The 13,394-nt window shown below is 46.3% G+C and overlaps 2 protein-coding genes across 2 annotated transcripts; both read left to right on the top strand.

Annotated features, from left to right (window-relative positions):
- Window positions 1-3,644: 3,644 nt before the first annotated feature.
- LOC130119939 (myeloid-associated differentiation marker-like) lies at window positions 3,645-7,578 on the top strand. Its single transcript, XM_056288539.1, has 2 exons — window positions 3,645-4,137; window positions 6,469-7,578. Exons 1-2 carry the CDS (start codon window positions 3,871-3,873, stop codon window positions 7,060-7,062), a joined length of 861 nt encoding a protein of 286 aa, XP_056144514.1. The 5' UTR covers window positions 3,645-3,870; the 3' UTR covers window positions 7,063-7,578.
- Window positions 7,579-9,719: 2,141 nt separating this feature from the next.
- On the top strand, window positions 9,720-11,502 carry LOC130119932 (myeloid-associated differentiation marker-like). The gene has a single exon (XM_056288531.1). The coding sequence runs from the start codon at window positions 10,122-10,124 to the stop codon at window positions 10,971-10,973; it is 852 nt and encodes a 283-aa protein (XP_056144506.1). The 5' UTR covers window positions 9,720-10,121; the 3' UTR covers window positions 10,974-11,502.
- The last annotated feature ends 1,892 nt before the right edge of the window (window positions 11,503-13,394 follow it).

Here is a 13,394-nt window from a genome sequence, read left to right as displayed (position 1 = left end):
TATGGAGCTGCCAGGGAAGAGGAGAAGAGGAAGGCCAAAGAGGAGGTTTATGGGTGTGGTGAGGGAGGACATGCAGGTGGCTGGTGAGACAGAGGAAGATGCAGAAGACAGGAAGAGATGGAAATGGATGATCCGCTGTCTACCTATCTATCTGTATGTCTATCTATCTATCTATCTATCTATCTGTCTATCTTTCTATCTGTCTATCTGTCTATCTATCTATCTGTCTATCTATCTATCTATCTATCTATCTGTCTGTCTATCTATCTATCTATCTATCTATCTGTCTGTCTATCTATCTATCTATCTATCTGTCTATCTATCTATGTCTATCTATCTACCTATCTGTCTATCTATCTTTCTACCTATCTGTCTATCTATCTATCTATCTATCTATCTATCTATCTGTCTGTCTGTCTGTCTGTCTGTCTGTCTGTCTGTCTGTCTGTCTGTCTGTCTGTCTGTCTATCTACCTATCTATCTATCTGTCTATCTATCTTTCTACCTATCTGTCTATCTATCTATCTATCTATCTATCTATCTATCTATCTATCTGTCTATCTATCTATCTGTCTATCTGTCTATCTGTCTATCTATCTATATGTCTATCTGTCTATCTATCTATCTATCTATCTACCTGTCTATCTGTCTATCTATCTATCTATCTACCTGTCTATCTATCTATCTGTCTATCTGTCTATCTATCTATCTGTCTATCTGTCTATCTATCTATCTATCTATCTACCTGTCTATCTGTCTATCTATCTATCTACCTGTCTATCTGTCTATCTATCTATCTATCTATCTATCTATCTATCTATCTATCTATCTATCTACCTGTCTATCTGTCTATCTATCTATCTATCTATCTATCTATCTATCTACCTGTCTATCTATCTATCTGTCTATCTGTCTGTCTGTCTGTCTGTCTGTCTGTCTGTCTGTCTATCTATCTATCTATCTATCTATCTATCTATCTATCTATCTATGTCTATCTATCTATCTGTCTATCTATCTGTCTATCTATCTGTCTATCTATCTATCTATCTATCTATCTGTCTATCTATCTATCTGTCTATCTATCTACCTGTCTATCTGTCTATCTATCTGTCTATCTGTCTGTCTGTCTATCTATCTATCTATCTATCTGTCTGTCTGTCTATCTATCTATCTATCTATCTATCTATCTATCTATCTATCTATCTATCTATCTATCTACCTATCTGTCTGTCTGTCTGTCTGTCTGTCTATCTATCTATCTATCTACCTATCTATCTATCTATCTATCTATCTACCTATCTATCTATCTATCTATCTACCTATCTATCTATCTATCTATCTATCTATCTATCTATCTATCTGTCTATCTATCTATCTACCTGTCTGTCTATCTATCTATCTATCTATCTATCTACCTATCTATCTACCTATCTGTCTGTCTGTCTGTCTGTCTGTCTGTGATCTGAATAGAGTTCACAGAAACTTTTCTGACTTAAGATTTAATCAGTGAAATCAAATTATGGCAAACGTTTCTTTTTTTAAAAAAAATACATTTCTGCATTGTCTGATCACATTAAAATGGTGTTTGGGCTGGTGATTTTCCCAGCGGTGCAGTTTCCCTCTATCGTCAAAAGGGGGCGAAAAAGAGCTGAAAATGCCCCCCCACCCCACCCCCACCCGTCTGTGCACGGACTGCCAACCTTCAAAGTATGAAATATTTTCCAGCCGTCTTTCTCAACCTGAGGCTGGCGGCTTGATGGGTTCGGCCTTGAACAGCCTCGTTTCTGCAGTCACACATGGATACAGTGTGTGGGGGCCTTTTGTCAGCACTCTGACCCCCAGTCTGACCAAGGCAGCACGTTTTTAAGCCCAACGTGTCACAGAAACTCATCCCCGTTTGAAACATTGCGGTGAATTCCTCAGACGGCTACTCGACGCTCCCAGCTCCCAGCGTGAGAGTCATGATGGGATTTCAGTCCAGCAATGAAAAGCAGCTGTGAGCTGGGAGAACAGCTGATCCACCCGAGCTGCTCTGTTGGTGGGGTTTGGGCCTGTGGAAACGTCGTCCTTTCGACGCACCATAGAGTCACAAGGTGAAATATGGCCACAAGCCTTTGTTTCAACCATTACACCTGCATAGCACGCTGGACACCAACAACCTCAGCAGGGTGGGAACCAACAAGGACACACACACACACACACACACAGAGTCAATCCAGCCTGCATACTTCCACCTACGCAGTACTGATCGTCTTCGCCCGTCACTTACACCTGACAGCACCACCATCCTCACCCACACCCGGGTTATGTCCCGTATTGACTACTGTAATTCTATCCTCTTGGGTCTTCCCCTCAAGCGTCTCCATAAACTTCAGCTGGTCCAGAATTCAGCTGCCCGTATCAGTACCAGAACTCCTTCCGTAGATCACATCACTCCTCTTCTTCAGCAGCTCCACTGGCTCCCTGTTAAATACCGTACTGACTTCTTCAAGATCCTGCTCCTCACCTTTAAGGCCCTTAATAACCCAGCTCCTTCATATCTTTCTGAACTCCTTCATATCCACACGCCCTCCCACACTCTCAGAGCCTCTTCTGCTCTCCAACTCACTACACCATCGGCCCGCTGCACTACCATGGGGTCTAGAGCTGCACTACCATGGGGTCTAGAGCTGGACTACCATGGGGTCTAGAGCTGCACTACCATGGGGTCTAGAGCTGGACTACCATGGGGTCTAGAGCTGCACTACCATGGGGTCTAGAGCTGCACTACCATGGGGTCTAGAGCTGGACTACCATGGGGTCTAGAGCTGGACTACCATGGGGTCTAGAGCTGCACTACCATGGGGTCTAGAGCTGGACTACCATGGGGTCTAGAGCTGGACTACCATGGGGTCTAGAGCTGGACTACCATGGGGTCTAGAGCCTTCGGTCGTTCTGCCCCCCGCCTATGGACCTCTCTCCCACAAGACCTTCACAACACTGACTCTCTTTCAACCTTCACATCCCATCTCAAACGCACCTTTTCAAACTGTCTGCTCCACGCTGCACTGAGCTGTGTGCAGATGATGATTTCCTACTTATCTGTTGTGTTAACTTTTTATTGTCTACCTGCCTTGTAGTGATGTGCTGCTGGTTTTCACTTGTCTTCTGTAAGGTGTCCTTGAGTGCTCTGAAAGGCGCCCACAAATAAAATGTAGTATCATTATCATCACCCATCCTTTTTCTTCCCACATTGCTTACCAGCTCCCTCGTGTCTTCCTTGGTCACTCTGTTCTTCCTGTCTTTCCTTCCACCCCCCCCCCCCACCATGCTAGTGCTACGCTGAGTACCACATCATGCCCCCATAACACATTGATAGAGTTGACCTACACACTTCTTGTGATATTGTTGCTTAATCAATAGCTTCATGGGTGGGCGGGCTCATGACAGCAGGCTGTCGGAAGCTGGCAAAGACCAGAAATGGTCAACGTGAACCAGGAAGCGGCCACACCCTTGTTTGCTCAGTGTGTCACGCGATCACACGGTGCTCCCTCATCCAGCTGCTGTACAGCTTCATGACGTGTTGTATTTACTTGTGCCCCATGTGTCACTGATAACCTGAGAAAACGGCACATAACATCCACTTGCAGGAGGGAGCGGCCAGAGGCTCAAGGCGCAGTACCCCGGACATAGCGAGCAACCGCAACGAGCACAAGCCACGGGTAGAGAGCTGGGAAGACGGATGAAGAAAAATAAAAAATAAACACAAGAAGTCTTCTGTAGTACTGACTAACGCCGAGGAAGGAGCGGTATCGAAGGGGCTCACAGGGCGAACAGTAAACGGGAAGATCCAACACAAGCTTTGGTCAGAACCACTGGACTGCGGCTGCCATGGTCACGTTGGACTTGAGGACGCTGACGGCGCCGGTGGGCATCGTGCGGATGCTGGGGGTCATCTCCACCTGCGTCTCCTTCAGCTTGGTGGCATCGGTGGGCCGCAGTACCTCCTCTTTCTGGACCTGGTGTATGTTCACCTGGTGCTTCTGCTTCTGCCTCACACTCCTGATACTGGTCCTGGAGCTGTCTCGCCTCAACGCAAAGCTGCCCATCTCCTGGGACGACTTCACGACGGCCTTTGCCATGCTGGCAACCCTCATGGTGCGTGAACTTTATAACTCTGCCGATAGCAACTTGTGCCTACCAGTGTCGGGGGTAGAGATTTTGTCCTGGGGTGGCAAAGGGGTGGTGGCATTAGGTTCAAGGAGGGGGGGGGGGCAATGGACATTATTCTGAACGTAGTATTATTCAGAACTCGGATTTCATTGAATATATTTTGTTCTCTACTGTTTGAGATGAGTTTGGTGCGGGTCTCATTGACCTTCGCCATGCATGTACATAAAATATACTGTAAAAGCATCTTATCTGATTTATAAATGGGGTGGCAAGACTGTGTCCCAGAGGTGGCAAGGGTGCCTACCGAGAGGGGCGGAGTCAAAGCTGTCAGAGGTTGAACTGAGCAGTGATTTGACGGTGTCGTGAGGTAGGCCTGTGTGTGACATTACTGCAAAACGGATGCCATGAACGCTCTGTGGAGAATTAAAGCTAAAACCGGTCGTTTCTCCAGTCTGTCCCACCCTCCGGCAGCAAGAACTGCAAACAAGCGCGCCCGCAGCTCAGCAGCGGACACCTCCCACCCTCGTAAACACGGCATCCGGGGACCAGAGCAACCGCAGATGATCTACTGTATTGCAGACTATCGCGGGAACACCGTTCTGCTGCAATACTGAGTGTTGGGTCGGTAGATTACATCTCCGCATCACCAGCGTGACATTTTCCCGTTTCTGTAGGGATGTGTTTCGGCCGGTGTTTGTCCGAGTTGCTCAAAATTTTAAACGGCGGTATGTGGAGAGTGTCTCCATCCCCAGTTAACATGCCAGCTGGTGTAATGCAACCGATTCTGTGGCCCGGATGGAGAAAAGAACTACCACAGCTGTACGGCTTTGCAGACATCTTAAAGAGTCTAACGGGCACGTAATCTAGAGCAGGGGTTCTCAACCTTTTTGGGGTCCTGGACCCCCTGCGTATTTTGGATCTACCCTTAGGACCCCTCCACCTGATCTTGGGGGAGGGGGGTTGCAGTTTGATAGAAACAGTAGAAACTGCATTTTAAATTGCATTATAGCATTTATTCACTCTTTGGGGCAAAAATAAGAGCTTTCAGTTGTAACTTAGATATAGTTAACAAAACAGAATTCATATGCAGTAACTTTCAGATATATGTAACAAAACAGAATATGTATTCAGTAACTTTCAGATATATGTAACAAAACAGAATATGTATTCAGTAACTTTCAGATATATGTAACAAAACAGAATATGTATTCAGTAACTTTCAGATATATGTAACAACACAGAATATGTATTCAGTAACTTTCAGATATATGTAACGAAACAGAATATGTATTCAGTAACTTTCAGATATATGTAACAAAACCGAATATGTATTCAGTAACTTTCAGATATATGTAACAACACAGAATATGTATTCAGTAACTTTCAGATATATGTAACAAAACAGAATATGTATTCAGTAACTTTCAGATATATGTAACAAAACAGAATATGTATTCAGTAACTTTCAGATATATGTAACAAAACAGAATATGTATTCAGTAACTTTCATATATATGTAACAAAACCGAATATGTATTCACTAACTTTCAGATATATGTAACAACACAGAATATGTATTCAGTAACTTTCAGATATATGTAACAAAACAGAATTCTTATGCAGTAACTTTCAGATATATGTAACAAAACCGAATATGTATTCAGTAACTTTCAGATATATGTAACAAAACAGAATATGTATTCAGTAACTTTCAGATATATGTAACAAAACAGAATATGTATTCAGTAACTTTCAGATATATGTAACAAAACAGAATATGTATTCAGTAACTTTCAGATATATATGTAACAAAACAGAATATGTATTCAGTAACTTTCAGATATATGTAACAAAACAGAATATGTATTCAGTAACTTTCAGATATATGTAACAAAACAGAATTCTTATGCAGTAACTTTTAACAATGCAAACGGGAGCGAGATCTCTTATTAAAATACAATAAATTACACTTGTGAAACAGATGTAATTAGAGAAAAAAGTCCTGTTACCCTTTATAGTTTAGGTAGATAAAGGTCTCAGTCACATTTGAGTAAAATAATCCTATTTCTATAAATGTCATAGGATCTTTTTCTTAAAGATATTTCATTTTGACGGACCCCTCGCAATTACACCACGGACCACTAGGGGTCCGCGGACCCCCGGTTGAGAAACACTGCTCTAGAAGGTGACAGCATCTCGTAACATTAACAGCTATGGGACGTCGGCGTTAACATGGCCGACTTGTATTCACCGGCAGTGTGTTGGGCAGCACTGTAGTACTGCTGTTGTGTAACGAATGACCCTTCTTCCCACCAGGTGCTGGCAGCTTCCATCATCTACCCAGCCTTCTTCACCTGCTCTTCCTGCGGCAAGCAGATTGGCGCCACCGTTACGTCCTTCCTGGCGTTCATTTTATACGCCGCAGAGGTTGGGCTGACCCGTGCCAAACCTGGCGACGTCAGCGGCTTCCTGTCCACAGTCCCGGGCCTCCTCAAGGTGCTGGAGGCCTTTGTGGCCTGCATCATCTTCATATGCCTGGAGTCCACCGGGTACTCCTCTCACCCGGGGCTTCAGTGGTGCGTTGCCGTCTACTCCGTGTGTTTCGTGTTCGCCCTGCTCGTCATCGGCGTCACCGTGTGCCGCGTGCTGGCTCTCTTCCCGGCCCCCCTCGACAAGGTTCTGACGGGCTGCAACGCGCTGGCCGTGTTGATGTACACCACCGCCGTGGTCATCTGGCCGCTTTACGGCCTGAAGAACGAAGCAAGGCCGGACTACTGCTCGGATCTGACGAGGAACTGCCGGTGGAACAAAGTGGTGGTGATTGCTTTCATGACCTGCGTCAACCTCGTCGCCTACATCGTCGACACCATCTACTCTGTACGGCTGGTTTTCTACGTCACCTCCACGTAGGACCGAGGGTTGGGGTTTTTCGTTAACGGGCAAACGGTGGATTCAGGCTTGAGGCGTGAGGCGGAGCGTGGTGGGGGGGGGTGTTAAGTAGAAAACTCAAGACATGCCCTGGACTGCCTCTGTCTACTACGTCACGGGGCGGCAGGTTTACGGCCCGCCGGGGCGTTTCCACACGTCTTGGGTCTGCTGCTGATTGTTCTGCGGTGGAGTTTGTCCCTGTACGCTGTGTGGTCTCTGTACAAGTCATGTTGGCTTTTCTTTACCCTCGGCTTAAACACGTTCAATGTAAACCTACACGAAGAGGTTGTGGTCTTCCTCTTCATCTCTCCGCCCACTCTCGGGTCCCCTTATCGCGGTGAGACACGCCTCAGTTCAACGTCACCAAGAATACAAATAAAATCTAACAGCATTGTGCACTGTTGTTCTGCTGAGTGTGTCTGTTTCACTTAAGTGGTGTTTATTTCAGCAGCTTGATGCAGACGGCTTCGATTAATCACAACATGGGGCGTCCGGTTGGCGTGGCGGTCTATTCTGTTGCCCACCAACACGGGGATCGCCGGTTCGAATCCCCGTGTTACCTCCGGCTTGGTCGGGCGTCCCTACAGACACAATTGGCTGTGCCTGCGGGTGGGAGGCCGGATGTGGGTATGTGTCCTGGTCGCTGCACTAGCGCCTCCTCTGGTCGGTCGGGGCGCCTGTTCAGGGGGGAGGGGGAACTGGGGGGGAATAGCGTGATCCTCCCATGCGCTACACCCCCCTGGGGAAACTCCTCACCGTCAGGTGAAAAGAAGCGGCTGGTGACTCCACATGTATGGGAGGAGGCATGTGGTAGTCTGCAGCCCTCCCCCGGATCAGCAGAGGGGGTGGAGCAGAGACCGGGACGGCTCGGAAGAGTGGGGTCATTGGCCAAGCACAGTAGGGGAGAAAAAGGGAGGAAACGCCCCCCCCAAATATATATATATATATATATGTGTGTGTGTGTGTGTGTGTGTGTGTATATGTGTGTATATATGTATATATGTATATACATATGTGTATGTATGTATGTATGTATGTATGTATGTATATTCATATATACATATATATATGTATGTATATACATATATATATATGTATATACATATATATATGTGTGTATGTATGTATAGAGTAAATAGCGCATACCTGGTGTCATCCTCATCCTCTCCTCCCTGATGGTGTCATCCTCATCCTCTCCTCCCTGATGGTGTCATCCTCATCCTCTCCTCCCTGGTGGTGTCATCCTCATCCTCTCCTCCCTGGTGGTGTCATCCTCATCCTCTCCTCCCTGGTGGTGTCATCCTCATCCTCACCTCCCTGGTGGTGTCATCCTCATCCTCACCTCCCTGGTGGTGTCATCCTCATCCTTTCCTCCCTGGTGGTGTCATCCTCTCCTCCCTGGTGGTGTCATCCTCATCCTCACCTCCCTGGTGGTGTCATCCTCATCCTCACCTCCCTGGTGGTGTCATCCTCATCCTCACCTCCCTGGTGGTGTCATCCTCATCCTCACCTCCCTGGTGGTGTCATCCTCATCCTCTCCTCCCTGGTGGTGTCATCCTCTCCTCCCTGGTGGTGTCATCCTCATCCTCTCCTCCCTGATGGTGTCATCCTCTCCTCCCTGGTTGTTTGCTTCACTGCGGTGCGTCTTCATGTCTAAAGATAATGTGGTTAAATGTAAGGTGACCCCCCCCCTCCACCCCAACTCCACTTTCTGTACCTCTGTTTACATTCAATAAGAGAGAAAGAGAGGGTGGGGGTGGGGGTGGGGGGTGAACACCGTGTCAGGCACTGATTTCCTTTACAGTTCAATGAGTGCAGGTCGGTGGTGACTGGGCGGCTGTATGTCCGTGCTGGGCGCATATCGACGACAGGCAGCGTCAGAGGAGGGGCGGGGGGGGGGCGGGGGGGGGGGACGGAAAGTGGGAGGAACAATGTTGGGAAAAGAAGTAGAAAATCATGCGTAACGGAAACCGGTCCAAAGGCCCGGGCTCACCATCGACGTCAAAGCTCAGTCGTGACCCTGGCGGGGTCAAGTGTGTCCGACCCCGGTAGGGTAGGTGGCGACATGCCCCCTTTCAGCTGGCTGCTACTGGGTGAAAGGCCGCCGCGGGGGCTATGGATGGCGTGCAGAACGCCTAGGCCGGTTCAGGTTCGGGGGCCGACTGAGGCGTATACATGCCAGAGCGACTCCATCCCCAACCGCGTCATCTAGGTGTGTTAGTCCCACTTCGAGGAATCCAGTTTAGTACGCTTTCAGTCAGACCAACACGCTTACGTGTGTCTTAAAAGTCCAGTTTTAGTCGGGCCAACACAATAAATCCACCTTTTCTTTTCTCTTCGACTGTCTGTTCGGCCAATTGTCGGGTTACTTTCTGCACCTGCGCTACGCTGGTCCTAGAAACTCCGCCAGTAATCCGCTTTGCTTTGTTTACCGGCTGAGTCAGAATGACCACCTCCGCTTCCCTCTGCACAACCCCAAGACAGGAGGTGACAGGTTGAGATAAGAGCAGCAGGGGACTCACGCTCCACAGAGCTGGGTGGAGCTTGGCATCGGAATAAAGTTCACACCGGGGACCAATGTCCACTGGGTGATAAGAGCTAGCTGGTGTCCAACCAGGGACATGACACGAGCCATCATTCACTGCACGTGACAGCCCACAGAGGCGTCCTGGACGGTCCCTCTGAGTAAACGCCGCCACCGTAACAGTTGCACTTACAGAGAACACAGCTGTTCGGGACAGTTGTGGTTGAATTCGGATTGAAAAGGACGAGCTCGGTTCAGTGTCTGGGCTGGGACATGATCACGAAGAGACGCGAGGGAGAGGGTCGGAGGCAGGAAGAGGACACGGCCGGCCGAGGAGGATGACGCGGCAGATCTACTCCAGGGGAGGAACTGAGTGGACTATTTCGTTAGGACTTGGAAAAAGGGAAGACCAAATACACTGAAAGAGACTGAGAGAAGAAGTGCTCAAGGGACGCTAAAAGAAAGATTTCCTGAATTCAGACGGACCGATTTTGTGCGACGCCAACACAATTCACCCATGATGGATGTGCAGGTGCGGTCGCTCACCCAGCCCGTGGGCATTGTGCGCATGGTTGCCGTCGTCTTCGCTTGTCTGTCTTTCAGCTTGGTGGCATCAGTGGGACATCAGCTGCCCTCCTACTGGGCCTGGTGCATGTTCACCTGGTGCTTCTGCTGTTTTTTCACCCTTCTCATCCTCATTCTGGAGTGCACCTCACTCAGCACCAAGGTGCCTTTCTCTTGGGATGACTTCACCATCGCCTTCGCCATGTTGGCCACCCTCATGTGCCTGGCCGCCTCGGTCATCTATCCCACCTTTTTCACCTGTAAGACCTGCTACCGCCAGATCAGTGCCGCCGTACTGTCCTGGCTCTGTCTTGGCGCGTATGCTGGCGAAGTGGCCTTGACTCGCCTCCGTCCGAGTGGGCAGATCAGTGGCTTCCTCTCCACAGTACCCGGTCTCCTAAAGATGCTGGAGGCTTTTGTGGCCTGCATTATCTTCACCTCGCTAAACCCAGGGAGGTACTCCAAGTTCCCGGGCCTCCAGTGGTGCGTGGCCATTTACTCCCTTTGCTTCATCTTTGCCATCCTCATCATCATCGTCACCACCGGAAAGCTGGTTTCATTTTTCCCCATCCCCTTTGACAAGCTGGTGACTGTCTATAACATTGTGGCAGCCATGATGTACTTGACAGCCATGGTGATCTGGCCGCTCTACAGCTTCCAGAGCAACAGCAGACCCCCTGACTGTGGCCAACCCTGTGCCTGGGATAACCTGGTGGTGGTCACTATAATGTCTATTGTCAACTTTATTGTCTACACAGCGGACTCCGTCTACTCTGTATTTGTGGTATTCTTCACCCAGCAGTAAGTTTTCTTGTTATAGCCTCTGAAATGGACAGGAACCAAGAACAAAATATGTGTCGGACTCGAAACGTGGTGGCTAGACACAAATAAGAACATCAAATTGTGTTTTTCTGACTAATTCAAAACCATTTGCAAAGCCACCTGCATTTTCAACTGCACCTGTAGCTACTGAACTAATAATATACAGTGAACTTGAATATAGTCTTACTCAACCGATGCAAATTCTGTTTACATTTAAGATATTTTTGCGGTGCCTTCCAGTGTAGTATGTTAAGTCTTGTCACAAAAAAGAATGAAAATTATGGAATCGTGGGGTCTGAAGACAGTGTGCTGAAGAAATTGTTTAATGATTAATAATGTCACCTTTGCAGTTAAAAAAATGGGAAGATGGGACTTTGAATCCTGATACACAAAGCTGTTAAAGTTTCATAGGCTATGATACTGAGCCTTCACGTTGGTGTTTAATATAGTTTTATCTGTATGTTTTATCTCTATGTGACTGCTGGAATGAATAAAGGCAGACAGTGGCGGGAATTCAAGTTCTGACTCATTTGTCCTTGTCCTTTGGCCGATGACACCTTGCAGATAAACGAAACACAGTCTTACTTTATGGCATGCTATTAAGGATGGGCCGGTGAAAACATAAAAAGGCATGCTATTAAGGATGGGCCGGTGAAAACATAAAAAGCATGCTATTAAGGATGGGCCGGTGAAAACATAAAAAGGCATGCTATTAAGGATGGGCGAGTGAAAACATAAAAAACATGCTATTAAGGATGGGCCAGTGAAAACATAAAAAGCATGCTATTAAGGATGGGCCAGTGAAAACATAAAGAGCATGCTATTAAGGATGGGCCAGTGAAAACATAAAAAGCATGCTATTAAGGATGGGCCAGTGAAAACATAAAAAGGCATGCTGTTAAGGATGGGCGAGTGAAAACATAAAAAGCATGCTGTTAAGGATGGGCCAGTGAAAACATAAAAAAGGATGCTATTAAAGATGGGCCAGTGAAAACATAAAAAACATGCTGTTAAGGATGGGCCGGTGAAAACATAAAAAGCCTGCTGTTAAGGATGGGCCAGTGAAAACATAAAAAGCATGCTATTAAGGATGGGCCAGTGAAAACATAAAAAGCATGCTATTAAGGATGGGCCAGTGAAAACATAAAAAGCATGCCACTAAGGATGGGCCAGTTAAAACATAAAAAGCATGCTATTAAGGATGGGCCAGTGAAAACATAAAAAGCATGCTGTTAAGGATGGGTGAGTTAAAACATAAAAAGCATGCTGTTAAGGATGGGCCGGTGAAAACATAAAAAGCATGCTGTTAAGGATGGGTGAGTTAAAACATAAAAAGCATGCCATTAAGGATGGGCCAGTGAAAACATAAAAAGCATGCTGTTAAGGATGGGCCAGTGAAAACATAAAAAGCATGCTATTAAAGATGGGCCAGTGAAAACATAAAAAGCATGCTATTAAAGATGGGCCAGTGAAAACATAAAAAGCATGCTGTTAAGGATGGGCCAGTGAAGACATACAAAGCATGCTATTAAGGATGGGCCAGTGAAAACATAAAAAACATACTATTAAGGATGGGCGAGTGAAAACATAAAAAACATACTATTAAGGATGGGCGAGTGAAAACATAAAAAACATACTATTAAGGATGGGCGAGTGAAAACATAAAAAACATACTATTAAGGATGGGCCAGTGAAAACATAAAAAACATGCTATTAAAGATGGGCCAGTGAAAACATAAAAAACATACTATTAAAGATGGGTCAGTGAAAACATAAAAAGCATGCTATTAAAGATGGGTCAGTGAAAACATAAAAAGCCTGCTATTAAAGATGGGACAGTGAAAACATAAAAAGCCTGCTATTAAAGATGGGCCAGTGAAAACATAAAAAACATACTATTAAAGATGGGTCAGTGAAAACATAAAAAGCATGCTATTAAAGATGGGCCAGTGAAAACATAAAAAGCATGCTATTAAGGATGGGCCAGTGAAAACATAAAAAGCATGCTATTAAGGATGGGCCAGTGAAAACATAAAAAGGCATGCTATTAAAGATGGGTCAGTGAAAACATAAAAAGCATGCTGTTAAGGATGGGCCAGTGAAAACATAAAAAGCATGCTATTAAGGATGGGCCAGTGAAAACATAACAAGCATGCTATTAAGGATGGGCCAGTGAAAACATAAAAAGCATGCTGTTAAGGATGGGCCAGTGAAAACATAACAAGCATGCTGTTAAGGATGGGCCAGTGAAAACATAAAAAGCCTGCTGTTAAGGATGGGCCAGTGAAAACATAAAAAGCATGCTATTAAAGATGGGCCAGTGAAAACATAAAAAGCATGCTATTAAAGATGGGCCAGTGAAAACATAACAAGCATGCTATTAAGGATGGGCCAGTGAAAACAT

This window comes from Lampris incognitus, chromosome 10, assembly GCF_029633865.1.
Source record: "Lampris incognitus isolate fLamInc1 chromosome 10, fLamInc1.hap2, whole genome shotgun sequence".
NCBI lineage: Eukaryota > Metazoa > Chordata > Actinopteri > Lampriformes > Lampridae > Lampris > Lampris incognitus.
Note: the sequence above shows the minus strand (reverse complement) of the source record. Positions and strands in the feature narration are given on the sequence as shown.